This window comes from Suricata suricatta, chromosome 14, assembly GCF_006229205.1.
Source record: "Suricata suricatta isolate VVHF042 chromosome 14, meerkat_22Aug2017_6uvM2_HiC, whole genome shotgun sequence".
Taxonomy (NCBI): Eukaryota; Metazoa; Chordata; class Mammalia; order Carnivora; family Herpestidae; genus Suricata; species Suricata suricatta.
In genome coordinates, this window is record NC_043713.1 from 75652892 (window position 1) to 75669460 (window position 16569).

General features: G+C 43.3%; 1 protein-coding gene across 1 annotated transcript; it reads right to left on the reverse strand.

The window, feature by feature from the left end:
• Window positions 1–8821: 8821 nt before the first annotated feature.
• PEBP1 (phosphatidylethanolamine binding protein 1) lies at window positions 8822–13745 on the reverse strand. Its single transcript, XM_029922623.1, has 4 exons — window positions 13500–13745; window positions 12293–12402; window positions 11490–11590; window positions 8822–9798 (listed from the first exon to the last, which is right to left on the reverse strand). Exons 1-4 carry the CDS (start codon window positions 13632–13634, stop codon window positions 9581–9583), a joined length of 564 nt encoding a protein of 187 aa, XP_029778483.1. The 5' UTR covers window positions 13635–13745; the 3' UTR covers window positions 8822–9580.
• Window positions 13746–16569: the final 2824 nt, after the last annotated feature.

Below are 16569 nucleotides of genomic sequence, written 5' to 3' on the forward strand. Positions count from 1 at the left end.
TAGCAGTAATTACATTAAATATTAACAGTCTGTGGGATGCCCAGGTGGTTCAGTTGGTTAAGCATCCGACTCTTGATCTTGGCTCAGGTCATGATCTCATGGTTCGTGACTTTGAGCCCTACATTGGGCTCTGCACTGATGGCGTGGAGCCTGCTTGGGATTCTCTATGTCTCCATCTCTCTCTGTCCTTCCCCTGCTTGTGCATGCTCTCTAACTTAATATATGTTAATGGTCTCTAAAGAGTCCAGTTAAAATTGACAGAGTGAATTTTTAAAAGGACTATATGCTGCCTACAAGAGACAAATTAAATATTAAAGACACAGATGAGTTGAAAGCAAATGAATGGGCCCTAGAGTTTTGTTTTTTGGGAGATTTTTGATTACTGGTTTGATTTCTTTATTGGTTATGGATCTGTTCAACTTTTCTACTCTTGTTTTAGTTTTGGTAGTTTAAATGTTTCTAGGAATTTGTCCATTTCTTCCATACTGCTCATTTTATTGGTGTATAATTGCTCATAATATTCTATTATTATTTGTATTTCTGCTGTGTTGGTTGTGATCTCTCTCCTCTTTCATTCTGATTTTATATATTTGGGTCCTTTCCTTTTTCTTTTTGATCAGACTGGCTAGGGGTTTATCAATTTTGTTAGTTCTTTCAAAGAACCAGGTCCTGGTTTCATTTATCTGTTGTTGTTGTTGTTGCTGCTGCTGCTGCTGTTGTTTTTGGTTTCGATAGCATTGATTTCTGCTCCAGTACCTGTCTTTCTGCTGGCTTGGGGTTTTATTTGCTGTTCTTTTTCCAGCTCGTTAAGGTGTAAGTTTAGGTTGTGTATCTGAGACCTTTCTTCTTTAGGAAGGTCTGGATTGCTATATACTTCCCTCTTATGATCGCCTTTGCAGCGTCCCAGAGGCTTTAGGCTGTGGTGTTACCATTTTCATTTGCTTCCATGTGCTTTTTAATTTCTTCTAAAAACTGAGAGCTTCCCCCCTTATGTCAGGAACATGGCAGGGATGTCCACTCTCACCAGTGTTATTCAACAAAGTATTGGAAGTCTTAGTCTCAGCAGTCAGACAACACAAATGAATAAAAGGCATCCAAATCAACCAGGAGGAAGTCAAATTTTCACTCTTTGCAGATGACAGGATACATATATGGAAAACCCAAAAGATCCCATCAAAAAACTGTTAGAACTGATCCAAGAATTCAGCAAAGTCACAGGATATAAAATCAGTGCACAGAAATCAGTTGCATTCCTATACACCAATAATGAAGCAACTAAAGAGAAATCAAGAATTGATCCCATTTACAATTGCACCTAAAACCATAAAATATCTAGGAACAAACCTAACCAAAGATGTGAAAAAATCTATACACTGAAAACTGTAGAAAGCTTAAGAAATTGGAGACACAAAAAAATGAAAAAATATTCCATACTCCTGGATTGGAAGAACAAATATTGTTAAAATGCCACTACTACCCAAAGCAATCTGCATATTCAATGCAATCCCTATCAAAATAACACCAGCATTCTTCACAGAACTAGAACAAACAATCCTAAAACTTGTATGGAACCAGAAACGACCCTGAATAGCCAAAACAACCCTGAAAAAGAAAAACAAAGCTGGAGGCATCACAATCCCAGACTTCAAGACGTATTACAAAGCTGTAATCATCAAGACAGTATGGTACCGGCACAAAAACAGATCAATGGAACAAAATAGAGAACCCAGAAATGGACCCACAAACTCATCTTTGACAAAGCAGGAGAGAATATCCAATGGAATAAAGACAGCTTCTTCAGCATACAAACTGGACAGCGACATACAGAAAAATGAACCTGGACCACTTTCTTACACCACACACAAAAATAAACTCAAAATGGATGAAAGACCTAAATGTAAGACAGGAAGCCATCAAAATCCTAGAGGAGAAAGCAGGCAGAAACCTCCTTGACCCTGGCCTCAACAACTTCTTATTCAACATGTCTCCAGAGGCAAGGGAAACCAAAGCAAAAGTGAACTATTAGGACCTCATCAAAATAAAAAGCTTCTGCACAGTGAAGGAAATGATCAGCAAAACTAAAAGACAATGAATGGAATGGGAGAAGATATTTGCAAATGACATATCAGGTGAAGGGTTAGGATCCAAAATCTATAAAGAACGTCTCAAACTCAACACCCAAAAAACAAATAATCCAGGGAAGAAATGGGCACAAGACATGAATAGAAGCGTCTCCAAAGAAGAAATCTGGATGGCCAACTGACACATGAAAAAAATGGCTCAATATCACTTATCATCAGGGGAATACAAACCAAAACCACAATGAGATACCACCTCACACCTGTCGGAATGGCTAACATTAACAACTCAGCCAATGACAGATGTTGGTGAGGATGAGGAGAAAGAGGATCTCTTCTGCACTGCTGGTGGGAACACAAACTGGTGCAGCAACTCTGGAAAACAGTATGGAGGTTCCTCAGAAATTAAAAATAGAACTACCCTACGACCCAGCAATGACACTACTACGTATTTATCCAAGGGATACAGGTGTGCTGTTTTGAAGAGGCACATGTACTATCGACAATAGCCCAAGTATGGAAAGGGTCCAAATGTCCATTGACGGATGAATGGATAAAGATGTTGTGTATGTATACAATGGAGTATCACTCGGCAATCAAAAAGAATGAAGTCTTGCCATTTGCAACTTCATGGGTGGAACTAGAGGATTATTATGCTAAACAAAATTAGTTAAAGACAAATATCATATGGCTTCACTCACATGAGAAATTTAAGATACAAAACAGATGAATAAGGGAAGAGAAGCAAGAATAATATAAAACAGGGAGGGGAAAAAACATAAGAGACTCTTAAATACAGAGAACAAACAGAGGGTTGCTGGAGGGGTGGTGGGAGGGGGAATGGGCTCAGTGGGTAAGGGGCATTAAGGAATCTACTCCTGAAATCATTGTTGCAATATTTGCTAACTAACTTGGATGTAAATTTAAAAATAAATAAACAAAAAATAAATTAAAAAAAAATAAACATTAGGGGAAAAAAGTAAATGAATGGAGGAAAATGCGCCATGCAAATCGTAAGGTGTAAGAAGGCTGGAGTACTATTTTAATATCAACAAAAATAGACTTCATACTCAGAGCATTATCAAAAATAAAAAGACATTCATACTGAGCAAAGGAATAATTTATCAAGAAGATATAATTTTAAATGCTAAAAAATCAAATGCAATAACATATTTAGGAATAAAATATCTGGAAATTAACATACTTCTAAATAAGACATAAGCCAAAGTGAAATCACCTGAGAAAATAGAGAATAGTTTGAACTGAATGACGAATACAACATATCAAATTTTTGAGATGCAGATAAGCAGTCCTTAGAAACTTAAGCTTTAAATGCTTATATTCAAAGGGACATCCACTTAAAGTTCCATCTTAAGAAACTAGAAAAAAGAGCAAAGCAAACTCAAAATATATATAAGAAAAGAAATAGTAAAGAGCATAAATCAATTAAGCAGAAGATAACAAAGGAACTATCTAAGCCAAGAGCTTATTCTTTGAAAAGAGCAACCAAACTGACAAATTTCTGGCTAGACTTACCAAGAAAAAACAAATTGCCACTATCAGGGGTGAATAGGGATGTTATCATCACAGATCCTATAGATATTAAAAGGATTATGAGAGAAAGCTATGAATAACTCATGGCAACAAATCTGACAGCCTGAATGAAATACGCTTATTTCTTAAAAAACCAACTTAACCAAAATTGACACAAGTAGAAATAGAAACTTAATAGCCCTACATCTTTAAAATGTTTAAATTTGTCATAAAACATTTCTCCAAGAAAAAACTCAAGTTCCAGACAGTTTCACTAGTGAATTCTATCAACATTCAAGGAAGAAGTAACACAAACCTTACACAATTTCTTTAAAGACATAAAGAAGGCAGGATCACTACCTAACTTGCATGTATATATAATAGCAAAACCTGACAAAGAAGGGGAGAGGGACAAACAAAATAGGTGAAGGGGATTAAGAGGTAAGGTACAAACTTCCAGTTATAAGTAAGTCATGGAGATGAAAAGTACAGCATAGGAAATATAGTCACTAATACTGTAATGTATTGTGACAGATGGTGACTACACTTGGGGCGAGCACTGAGTACTATATAGAAGTGTGGAATCACTCACGTATACCTAAAGCTAATATGACATTGTATATCAACTATACTTGAATAATAAAAAATCTGGAAAGACTTTAACAAAGAAACAAATTATAAATGAATGTACCTTATAATATGGATGTAAAACCATTTGATGAAATATTAGCAGATCGGAACTAGCGATATTTTAAAAGATTGGTACTACAGGGCGCTGGGGTAGCTCAGTAGGTTGAGATTCCGACTCTTGGTTTTGGCTCAGGTAACAATCTCACCGTTCATGGGTTTGAGCCCTCCACAGGGCTCTGCGTTGACAGTGAGGAGCTGCTTAGTATTTTCTCCCTCTCTCTCTCTCTGCCCCTCCCACACTCACATGCGCGCGCTCTCTCTTCCTCTCTCTCAAAAGTAAACAAACATTAAAAAAAAAAAAAGATTGGTAGTACGCCATGAACAAGAAAGGTTTATCTCAAAATACAAAGTTGATTTAACACCCAAAAATCAATGTAATCACTATATTAACAGAATAAGCCAGAAACTCATGAAATCATTTCAGTAGGTGCAGAAAAAGCATTTGGCAAAAATTCCACATCCATTTATTAAAAAGATAAAAACCAAAAACTCCCAGCAAATTAGGAATAGCAAGGGATATCCTCACACTGATAAAAGGTATAAACAAAGAAATCTATGACTAATAGCATACTTAATAGTGAAAGACTGAAATGTTTCCATCTGAGATGAAAACCTAGGCAAAAATACCCACTTTCACCACTTCTATTTATCATTATTCTAGATGTCCTACTCACCGGATAAGGCAAGAAGACAAGATTAGAAAATAAGTAAAATCTTCCCTGTTTGCAGATGATGTGATTGTTTACAAAGAAAATCCCAAAGAATCTACAAAACTTCTATAGCAACTAAGTTAATTTACCAAGTTCACAGGTTAATATTCAAAAACAACTATTATTTTGTACTAATAGTGCACAGTGGGAAAATGAAGATTTTTTAAAAACTGCATCCATAGTTGTTACATTTACTGCCAAAAAATGAAAAATACTAGAATTCTGAAAAAGTTCTAAGATCTCTACACCAGAAAAAAAAATCTGAAATTTTTTTTAAATAACCTTAATAAAATTTTAATGTGCTATGTACATGGGTAGGAAGACTCAATATTGTTAAGACTGTCATTTCCTCCCAAATTGATCTGTAGATTTAATGCAATTTCAATCAAAATTCCAGCAAGCTTTTCTTGTAGAAATTGACAAACTGACTCTAAAATGTATAGGGCGTGGAGGTGGGGGGAGTGATTGGCAGGCCTGGGGGTGGAGCATGGGACTCTTGATTTCAGGGTTGTGAGTTCAAGCCCCACAATGGGTATGGAGCCTACTTTTAAAAAATAAATAAAAATAAAATAAGATATGGAAATACAAACAATATAGACTAACCAACGCAATTTTTTTTTTTTAAGTAGGCTTCACACTCAACACAGAGTCCAACACAGAGCTTCAACTCACAACCTTGAGATCAAGACTGGAGCTGAGATCAAGAGTTTGACGCTTACCCAAATGAAATAATCAGGTGCCCCTAACCAAAGCAATTTTTAAAAGGAAGAAAGTTGGGGTCTTGGGTGGCTCAGTCAGTTAAGCATCCAACTTCAGCTCAGGTCATGATCTCATGGTTCGTGAGTTCAAGACCCTCATTGGGCTCTCTGCTGACTTCAGATCCTGTCTCCCTCTCTCTCTCTCTGCCCTTCTCCTGTTCATCCTCTATCTCCCTGTCGCTCTCAAAATAAATAAATATTTAAAAAATAGACTGAGGCAGGCTATTCCCCTGTTTCTAAGGTTACTAATATCTTTTCCTGTGTATTCTTTTCTTTTTTTATTTCTTTTTTTATTTATTTTTGATACAGAGAGAGACAGAGCATGAGAGGGAGAGGGGCAGAGAGAGAGGGAGACACAGAATCTGAAGCAGGCTCCAGGCTCTGAGCTAGCTGTCAGCACAGAGCCTGACACGGGGCTCGAACCCACGAATGTGAGATCTGACCTGAGCTGAAGTCAGAGGCTTAACTGACTGAGCCACCCAGGCGCCCACCCCCTATGTATTCTTTTCGTGTGAACTTCTTGCGCATACACTTCACCTCTTCTCTTTGGGCTGTTGACCTTTGTCTGAATCATTTTTGAGTCTACACCTGTCCTAGACCAGGAAACTAACTTACTGCCATAATTCCTCATTGATTTTTCAGTCTCTATGACTGAGAAAGGATTGTGGTTAGTAAAGAAGTTTCAAAGAAAACCGGAGTTTAGAGAAAAGAGTAAATTATTAAAACAAATTTTTAAAATATTTATTTTTGAGAGGTAAAGACAGAGCAGGAGTAGGGGGTGGGTAGAAAGAGAAGGAGATAGAGAATCTGAAGCAGGCTCCAGGCACAGAGCCTGACATGGGGCTCGAAACCGTGAAATCATGATCTGATCTGAAGTTGGACACTTAATGGACTAAGCTACCCAGGCGCCCCTGATTTTAAATACACATAAATACCAAATTATTAAAATGTTTACAAAGTTTGAGAAAATCCGTTAAGGGCATGAGGAGAAAAAGGCACTTTCATGTATCACTGATGAGACTATAAGCATGTGATTTTTGGAGGGTGGTTGGCCAGAATCAGGATTGAAAATGTATGTACCCTTTGACCTGATTATTTCAATGCTAGAAATTTATCCCACTAAACTACTTGCAAAAGCATTTATACATCTAGAAAAATGTTTGTGGAAGCACCATTTATAAGAGCAAACAAACCAGAAATAATCTAATAACAGTAGGGACCTAGACTAGTTCGTTATGGAACATCCATAAAAATAGAATATTTGTTCAAGATAAAGATATGAATTGTAGGGACCCGTTAACTAAAGGTACACTGCACAAAGGTGCGTTAGTTGGGGAAGAAACAGTGCCTTACAGTGCATGCTAACGTGGATAGAAAGACCCTTATTTTTAAGGAGAAAACATGTAGATATATGCGGAAGGGGGGAGTTGTTTGTTTCTGAAGAAAACAGACTGCAAACTGCTCCTGAAGGGCCAGCAAGGTGCTAGTTTGGCACCGTGTGTCCCGTCTAACCATGGGCGTGTTACTTTGCACATTTATTTTTAAGGTCAACAGGGTAGCTGTTTTCTTTATAGGACTTTTGTTTTGCAAATTATATTTTTAAAATTTTTGATGTTTATTTTTAAGAAAGAGAGAGCATGAATGGGGGAGGGGCAGAGAAAGAGGGAGACACAGAATCTGAAGCAGGCTCCAGGCGCTGAGCTGTCAGCACAGAGCCCGACATGGGGCTCAAACTCATGATCCATGAGATCATGACCTCTGCCGAAGTTGGACGCTTAACCGACTGAGCCACCCAGGCACCCCTTATTTATTTATATATTTTTTTAAGTTTATTGATTTTGAGAGAGGGGGGCTGTGAACGGATAGAGAGATTGAGAATCTCAATCTCAAGCAGGCTCCACTCTGTCAAGCAGAGGCTGACGCAAGTATTGAACCCATGAACCAGGAGATCAGGAGCTGAGCTGAAACCAAGAGTTAGAGGCTTAACCAACTGAGCCACCCGAGGGGCCCATTTTGCAAAGTATTTAAAACTTGAATTTTAAAACCCCAAAGTGAGAAAATAATTACCCTATTTCTTCCCCCCTCCTCCAGAGATGCCACAAAGCAACGTTTCCAAGTTTTTTCAGAGAAGGAACTGCAGAGAAAGTTGGGGGAGGAAACCCAGTCTCACTTAGCACCTGCTGGGCCCAACCTTGACCCCCTTCTCCATTACAAACCAGGTCAGTGATGTGGACCTTCAAATACCTCTTTTCCTTTCGTTTTGGTACATTAAGTGCTATCCAAGTATAGGTGGCCCTCGAACATATGGGTTTCAAAAATGCATGGGGTCCACTTACGCGTGGACTGTTTTCATGACGCTGGTAACTGTAAATGTATTTTCCGTATAATTTTAAGGACATTCTTTCCTCTAGCTTCCGTCATTTTAAGGATATGGTATATGGTGCATAGAACACACAAAATGTGTGAAGCAATTATTTACGTTATTGGTAAGGCTTCTAGTCAACAGCAGGCTATCAGTAGTTAAGGTTTTGGGGACTAAAAAGTTATGCACAGACTTTTAACTGCACAGGGCAGGAAGCAGGTGTGGTGCCGCGAACCCCAAAGCTGTTCAATGGTCAACTGTAATCTCCCCCCAACCCACCCTCCTGCCTTTTGGGTCCAGGTTCTGGAATGGTTACTTTTTTTTTTTTTTTTTTTTTTTTTTGAGAGAGAGCAGGGGAGGTGTAAAGAGAGAGGGAGACACAGAAATCTGAAGCAGGCTCCAGCCTCTGAGCTGTCAGCCCAGGGTCCAATGTGGGGCTAGAACTCACAAACCATGAGATCATGACCTGAGCGGAAGTCAGATGCTTAACCAACTGAGCCACCCAGGCACCTGTGCCCCTGGAATTGCTACTTCCGCTCTAGTTTGATGGCACGTGTATAAGCGTGTATCCTCTGTATGGTCCCTGAATCAACTCCCAGTCATTGATGCTGGTCAGGAAAGGGGCTGTCTCTTGACTTCCCACATTTATGAAATCCCATACCCCAAAGGGCAAAACACCTGGAGACCTGGTTCATCCACACAATGTTTTTATTTTTATTCAACTATAAGCAAACAGCAGAGTTAACACAATATTCGGCCACCCCAGATCGGCTTTTCATACACAGATGAAGAGGGACCGATTCAGCAGGTAGACGTAGGGATTTCTGACAGTCACTCCGCCCTGCAGCTCACCTAGATGGCAGGGCCTTAACCACAAAGCGACTCTCCCTAATGCTTTTTACAATACTGCTTTTCAAGGAGCCAGAGCGGGACACTTACTCCTAGTATCTAGTCTGAGATGTTGGGGGTTAGTGGACATGCCAACCTCTGTCTTGCTGAGATGTGGCCGTGGAAACATGCCCCAGAAGTGCCATCATGCACAATTCCAGACTCAGCTCACAAAGGCAGAGGCAACAAATCTTTTTTTTTTTTTTTTTTTAAACATCCCTTCAAGAATCTTTGATGCTCTGCTCTGTTACTAGAAGACCTGGTCTTTTTACCTGAATTTTTTCTTCCTTAAATTCTGGGTTGCTATTCTTATATTAACAGTCTGATGACCCTATCCTGGTACCAAAATATCACCCACAACGGAATTTAAACTTGATCAGAACATAAACTGGGGTGTGACCCTCTAGAATTTTAAAGGACAGACAGAAGGAAAAGTCACTCTAAACCACTATCGGATTGCTCAGGCCTCACCGGCGAGAATGGGAAACGGGGAAGCAGAGAAATCTACATGCATCACTGAACTTGATGGACCTCCAGGATGGTTTGTCTCCTAGCACCGGCCTACTTCCCAGACAGCTGCTCGTAGAGTTTGGGCACATAGTCATCCCACTCGGCCTGGTAACACGTACCAGCCACCGGGGGCCCAAGCTCGTACTTTTTGCGGAAAGAGGCCACTTTGAATTTCCCGCGGTGGTCTCCAGATCGGTTGCTGAGAACGGGCTCGTCACACGTCAGGGGCCCGCTCTGCTCGTACACCAGCCAGACGTAGCGGTGAAGGCCTGGAGGGAACAAGCACACACAGCCAGGCGTCAGGGATGGAGACGTCACCTACTGTCGTAGAACGTGCCAACGTGGAGGGACCCAGCCACCCCACTGACAAGAGGGACACTGAGGATCCGCAGAGGTAGTTGGAGTCAGGTCACTCGCCTGCTGAATATCACCCAGTGGCTCCTCACGGCAAGTGGTGTGAAATCCACACCCGGCACCACGGCCTCTAAGGACCCACAGGGTCGGCCCTTGCTCACCCCTCACTCATCCCACTCCGGGCTCCCAGCCCGTCTCCACTGGGACCCGAACACAAGTCCTTTTCCACCACCCCCATGTGAACACCCCCTTCACCTCTGCCACGACAACACTTCTCCAAGAGTCGGGGCAGTCTCCTCACTAGAAAGTGAGCTCCATAAAGCTCTGATGTTTGTCTGGTTGACCGTTTTCACCGCAGAACCTACCCTAGTGCTTGGTAAGACTCACTCCAACCAACTAAGTAGCAAAGACGCTGAAAAACAACTTGTGTTCAAAGGTGCTTAAAGGGTCACCTTTGTCTATCAGTCAATATTCATGGACTGAAACAACTATGGTCTAGGCATTTTTTAATTTGCAAATTGTACTTTGTTAAAAAAAAAATAGTTTTTAAAAAGCCAAAGGAAAAGAAAGTCACTGAGGCTTTTTTTTTTTTTTTGCTAATGAGAACACAGCTTCTACTTGAGAGAATTGCTTTATTCTCCTGTGTGTACTTCCCATAATTAAACTGCCTAATTGTTAGAACTGCCCTAGAGAACTTAATAGATCCCTGGAAAAGATGTACCTTCACTTTCCAATTATGAAGACATGAGAGGGCCTGAAGCCTTCTCAAAGTTTTGGGTCTACAGATAAAGCACGAGTCTATGGCCAACTGTTCTTGTTGGGAACCTTCTGGTACATCTTCAGACTAACACGGCTGGACAGTGTGTCCACCCACCACGACTTCCTTGTTCCAGCAAATGAAAGCGTCCTGTAATGCACACCAGGTGTAAACAGTGCGTCTCCTACTAAAAGCCCAGCCAGCGCTTATCTGACGTGGGGGAGTGTCAGTACAGTATTCTCTCTCTCTCTGTAACACAGAACACGTGATCTATAACATAACACCATACAACATGTGTGCGTATCTTTAGTATCCTTCTTGAAGTCTTCCAGATCTTTCAAGATGATAGCATCCTACATTATAGACAGAACGGAGCTATAAGAGATGAAGAAGCCAGTTCTTTGGCACCGTGATCACTTCCAAGATCTTGCGTGGGAACCGGCGAAGGCTGAATGTAGAACTCCAATGGGTTAAATGTTCAATCCATGCGCAGCGGAATGGACCCCCACCCCCATGGCCCAACCCGGAAGTTGTCCCAAGCTTGCTCCAACACTGCTTCCTTGGAATGCTCTCACGGACTTCCCCGAATATGAAGGCCCAGGGGCCAAGACGCAATGATAACAGAGGCGCCATCTGACCAGAACCCAAGGCTCTAGCCACCTGACGTTACTGCAGGTCTCAAGGTCTCTGGCAGGCAGCTGGCATGGAGGCTGAACTGCACTGCCCAGAAGGCCAGCTAGGCTAGGGGATCTGTGAGAACCAAACTAAAATTTGCCGCCCTTCGGGCCACTCGTAATGTGCACCCTCTGTCCCCACCCGCCTCATCCCCCCAAAGCAGCTTTTGCTGACCTGTGCCCTTGGGAGGCCCAGAGCCGACGTAATCGGAGAGCACTGTGCCACTGCTGATGTCGTTGCCCTTCATGTTGACCACCAGAAAATGGTGCCATTCCCTAAACGAGGAACAAGGACAGTCCACACACAGGAAATTAGCACACACTCAATTCACTGCACAGCCAGCAAATGTGCACGAAGCACAGGCTTTGGGCCAGGATGCAGGAGGACACAGACAGTCCTGCTTTCTCGGCCAGCACAAACCTCACCGCTCTGCAGAGGAGGGGGCCCAACACCTGCCTCTGGGATTTTCTAGGCAGTATCTGCAAACTTCTTCTGGAAAGGGCCAGATAGTAAATGTTTTAGGCTTTGCCATCATACTGTGTGACTATTGAATTCTGTGCCTCTAGTGTAAAAGGGGCCACTGACAAGACATAAATAAGTTATCGTGGCCGTGTTCCAACAACACTTCACATATGATCACTGGAAGTTGAATTTCATGTAGCTTTCACATGTTACAAAGCATTATTCTTTCCATTGCAATCACTTAAAAATGTAAAAACCATTCTTGGCTCATGAGGCTACACAAAAACAGGTATCAGGGAGATGTGGCTCTGGGTTCTAGTTCCTAGACTCCTGCTCTAGGGACTGAATGGGTAGGAAATGCATACCCTGGCTTAAGCATCGGTGTGACCATCCCAAACTGGGTCTATTCTCCTGGCACAGCATGTCCAGCGAGGGGCTGACACAATGCCAGGAAGTACTAGGTCACATTTGGATGACCTGGTCTTCCTGGTGTTCCCAGTCTTTGCCCAACTTGCCTGTATTTGGGGTCCTTCCTGCTGGGAGCATCTGGATCGGTCAGGACCAAGGTGTAGAGTTTACCTGGATCAAGGCCATCCCATGCAATACTGGTGGGCCGGTTTTTAACCTGTAGGAAAGAAGCAGTGTGGAGTTAAAAAGGAGAAATGCAGACGCCAACACTCTTTGATTTGAGGTTCCTGAAAGGCAACACACAGTAGATTATTAATAAAAGCTACAGTTTATTGACTCTGCTGAGAGCCCAGAGCTTAATAATACACATTATTTCTTTTAGTCCCAACAACACTACAGGGCTGTTACCCTAGCATGTTATTAACAGGAAGAGGTGGGGTCAGGATTTACACCCTGGTGCTGACTGCATCCTCTAAACTGCAACCTCACATGGTCTGAATGACAGGGTCTCTACACTTCGTGACCCGGAGCTTAGCTGGGACCTGTTAAAGTGCAATCTGAATTAACTAGACACTTAAAGTGCACAGAAAATGAGAAAATCCAGGTGGCCCGACTGGACAGGGAGTCTGGGAAAACGGAGGCTGGGAGTAAGCTCTGTAAACATCCAACACAATAGCTGTCACAACAGTTTATTCACACCATTGCCCCGGATCTGCATGACCGATAACTAGCAAGTGTCTGGCACTCCAGTTTCTCCACTTGCACAACCCAGGGCTTAGTCCGGCCTCAGGCCAGGGCGTTGGAGGCCAAACGGTAGAACAAGGCCCTCTAGCCTTCCGTCTGCGGAATGAACTTACCTTCGGGTGGCTTCTCGCTAAGACAAACGGGAGGAATCCGGGGGCGATACTGGTCACCGGTTACATAATGCGTCACATGCCCTCGGGTGGGGCTTTTGCCACCCAAACTGTGGCCTAAAATCTTCAGAACCGATGGGAGGCTCTAGGGCCACGGGGACGACCTCTGCCACCACTTCCCAGGCACCGCCTCCTCCCCGCTCCAGACCCCGGAGGCCCAGGCTGTTTCTGGGCCTACGCCTAGAAGTCAGTCCCTGAAAAGTAGAGCACTTTCTCCTGTAGGCGGAGCCCCGCCCGCCACGTGCCGCAGTCCCGGTGCCCGCAGGTGTCTGCAGGCCTGCAGCGTAGGCACCGCGACCCCCTTCCCTCTGAAGCCGGAACATTCTTCCCATCTCCGCTGGGACCCCGCCCCGCAGGCCTCCAGGCCTGGAACAGAGACACCCCCGCAACCCCCGGGTACCTGGGTGGGCGTCAGCACTTTCCCCAGCTCATCGACTTCCACTCCGGTGTACTTGACCTGCAGCGGATGCTGCGGCCGCTCGTCCACTTCCTGCAGGCTCAAAGACCCGGACCACTTGCTGAGGTCAACCGGCATCGCGGAGCCGAGCTGGGCAGACAGCGGAGAAGACTCGCAGGAGGTAAGGCACAGGCCTCCTACAGCAACTCCCAACAGTCCGCAAGCTGGCGGGAGGAGGCCGTGGAAACGCATGCGCCAGAGTCCAGCCCCGCCTTTCCCCTATCCTCCAATCAGGCGAAGCCCGGCCCACTCCGCTCTCTAATTGGTCAAAGCCGGTAGCGCGGGGCGTCTCGCGGTCCCAGGTCCATGCAGTAGGTTTTGCAGATCTTTTTGCACTGAGAGTAACAGCTAACCCTCTGCAGCCGCCGATTTCCGAGAGCTGCCTCGATTTGCAATACTGTGGTATCAAGAAATACAGTTAAACTAGCTTTGATACATATATATATTCCTTAACATTTTGCATGATTCTTTGCTCTATTTTTTAAATGGAGAAATGGTGAGGCCTTGCTTCTTTTCCCACATCTTGCAGCAAGCCTGCTTGCCCTCACCGCCCTATACTTTTCGCGCATGCTCATGTTTTGGGAACTGCCAAGTGAGAGGACCTGAGATCGAACTCATGAGCATTTTTCTAAACCGACACATATATTTGCACATGTGTTTGATTTCCCTGCCCCCACTCGGTGCATACAAGATTCCTGGGAAGTGATTTATTTTTTGTTTTGTTTTGTTTTTAACATTTTTATTTATTATTGAGAGACAGAGAGAGATAGAGCAGGAGCAGGGAGAGGCAGAGAGAGGGGGGGACACAGAATCTGGCTCTGAGCTGTTAGCACAGAGCCCGACGCGGGGCTCGAACTCACAAACTGCGAAATCATGACCTGAGCCGAAATCGGATGCTTAACCGACTGGCCATCAAGGTGCGTCATTCCTTTATTTTTTTTAACCTAGAAAAAGTTTAAATTTTTCTCCAATACTCAAATAACCAGCCACGTAGCATAACCTAAGAGCATGGGTATGGGAACCAGAATGAGTTCATATTCCAAATCCTTCACCCAGTACCTTTGAAACTTTGGGCTGTGTGAAAGGCAGAAGAATGGCCTCTCAGGGATGTCCACATCCTAACCTCAGAATCTGTGAATATTGCATGGCAAAGGGGAATTATGGTTGCAGACGGAGTGAAGGTTGCCGATCAGATGCCCTTAAAACCAGGAGATTATCTGGGATTATCTGGGTGGGCCCAAGGTAATTTCAGAGGTCCTTAAATAGGAGGCGGGAAGGCAGGATTATCAAAACCAGAGTAATGCCATGTGAGAAAGACTCAACCAGCCACTGCTAGCTTTGAAGGTGGAGGATGGGGCCATGAGCCAGAAAGTGCAGGTAGCCTCTAGAAGCTAGAGAAGGCAAGGAAACAGTCTTCCGCTAGAGCCTCCAGAATGTGCGTAGCTGTGATGACACTTTTGATTTTAGCTCGGTGAGACTTCAGACTTCTAACGTCCAGAACTGTAAGATAATACACCCACGTTGTCTTAAGCCACGAAGTTTGTGGTCATTTGGTATAACAGCAAGAGGAAACTCACACAGCGTATGACTTATCCTTACTAAGCCTTAGATTCTCCCTCTCTAAACTGGGTTTACCGACACCCCTGAAATGATTGTTGTGAGGATTCCGTGCAGCTCACCTGATGCGCTTCACACACAGCCTGGCACCTCCAAGTAGGAAGCTGTTGCTTTATTAGTGTTCATTGAATAAAACCCATAAATAAAAATAAGTAAATATAAAATTAATTAGCTAATTAAGTAACGTCCTTTAGGAATCCTACCACCCAAGTCAGTGAGAATGTTGCTGTATTTCCTTCCAGACTTCTTTCTATGGATATAAATGTGAATATGCATTTGTGAAAATACGATTTCAATATGACATACATGCTGTTGTATAGTTTGCCTCCCTCTGGCTTTCTCCAGTCATGCCTGGAGGATGTTACTTAATTAGCTAATTAATGCCTATAAATAAATACAGCAACATTTCCTTAAACCTGGCTTTTTTTTTTAATGTTTCTATTTATTTTTGAGAGAGAGAGAGAGAGAGAAAGAGAGAGCGTGAGCAGGGGAGGGTCAGAGAGAGAGGGAGACACAGAATCTGAAGACAGGCTCCAGGCTCTGAGCTGTCACCACAGAGCCTACAGGGGCTCGAACCCACGAACCGTGAGATCATGACCTGAGCCGAAGTCAGACGTGTAACCAACTGAGCCACCCAGGCACCCCTATTTCAAATGTTTCAATCTCCACAAAGTTTTATTTTCATACTTTTAACAACATACATAGAGTTAGTGATCCACATAAGAATGCATACATAATTCTGCATTCGCCCTCCCTTAATATTTTATTTTGAACATTTCCTGATGTTAAATACATTTTCAAAGAAAGGTTTTTTTTTTTTTAATGGCTAACACAATGGGGTCATGATTTACTTAATCCTGCATTTGTTGGTTTTCATTTTCTCCTTTGTTTGACAACCAACTGAGGAAAGTAAGTTAAAAATTTCAGGGTCTTGCTGAAGGCCGACACCCAGCCGAGAAGAGAGCCATTGGGTCTGTGCTGGGTGGTCTGCAGGGTCCAGAGCAGGGTCTGGGGAGAGAGGCAGGGCGCCCAACAGAGAGCTTCCGCCCAGCCAGAGCGGAGGGAGCCCCGCGCCCCTGCAAATGTCCCCGGGAAGCCTCGTTTTCACCCAGAGACCAAGAAGCGCCCCAGAAATCCCGGTTAAAAACCCAGCCCTGCAGACGTTTGGAGGCTCTCGGCATTCAGCAGAGATGCTCAATATTTACTGACTACTCAGAGCACTGCTCACGCTTTAAAGGAAGTGGGGAAAGCAATTTTTCAAAAGGAAGAAAAGAAAAACAAATGTTATATTCATTGACACTCGTCCACTATATACTTGCCTTTCTGGGTTGTAATTTGTGTGTGTGTGAGTGTGTGTGTGTGTGTGTGTGTGTGTGTGTGTGTCTAGGCAAAGAGC

Bases quoted from the DNA above. Each gene is read 5' to 3' on its own strand.
- PEBP1 (XM_029922623.1), bottom strand. From the start codon at position 13,634: ATGCCGGTTGACCTCAGCAAGTGGTCCGGGTCTTTGAGCCTGCAGGAA. The intron at 12,403-13,499 runs GTACCCGGGGGT...TCTTTCCTACAG, and splicing joins AAGTGCTGACGCCCACCCAG to GTTAAAAACCGGCCCACCAG. The intron at 9,799-11,489 runs GTCAGCAAAAGC...TGTTCCCTCCAG, and splicing joins TGGGCCTCCCAAGGGCACAG to GCCTTCACCGCTACGTCTGG.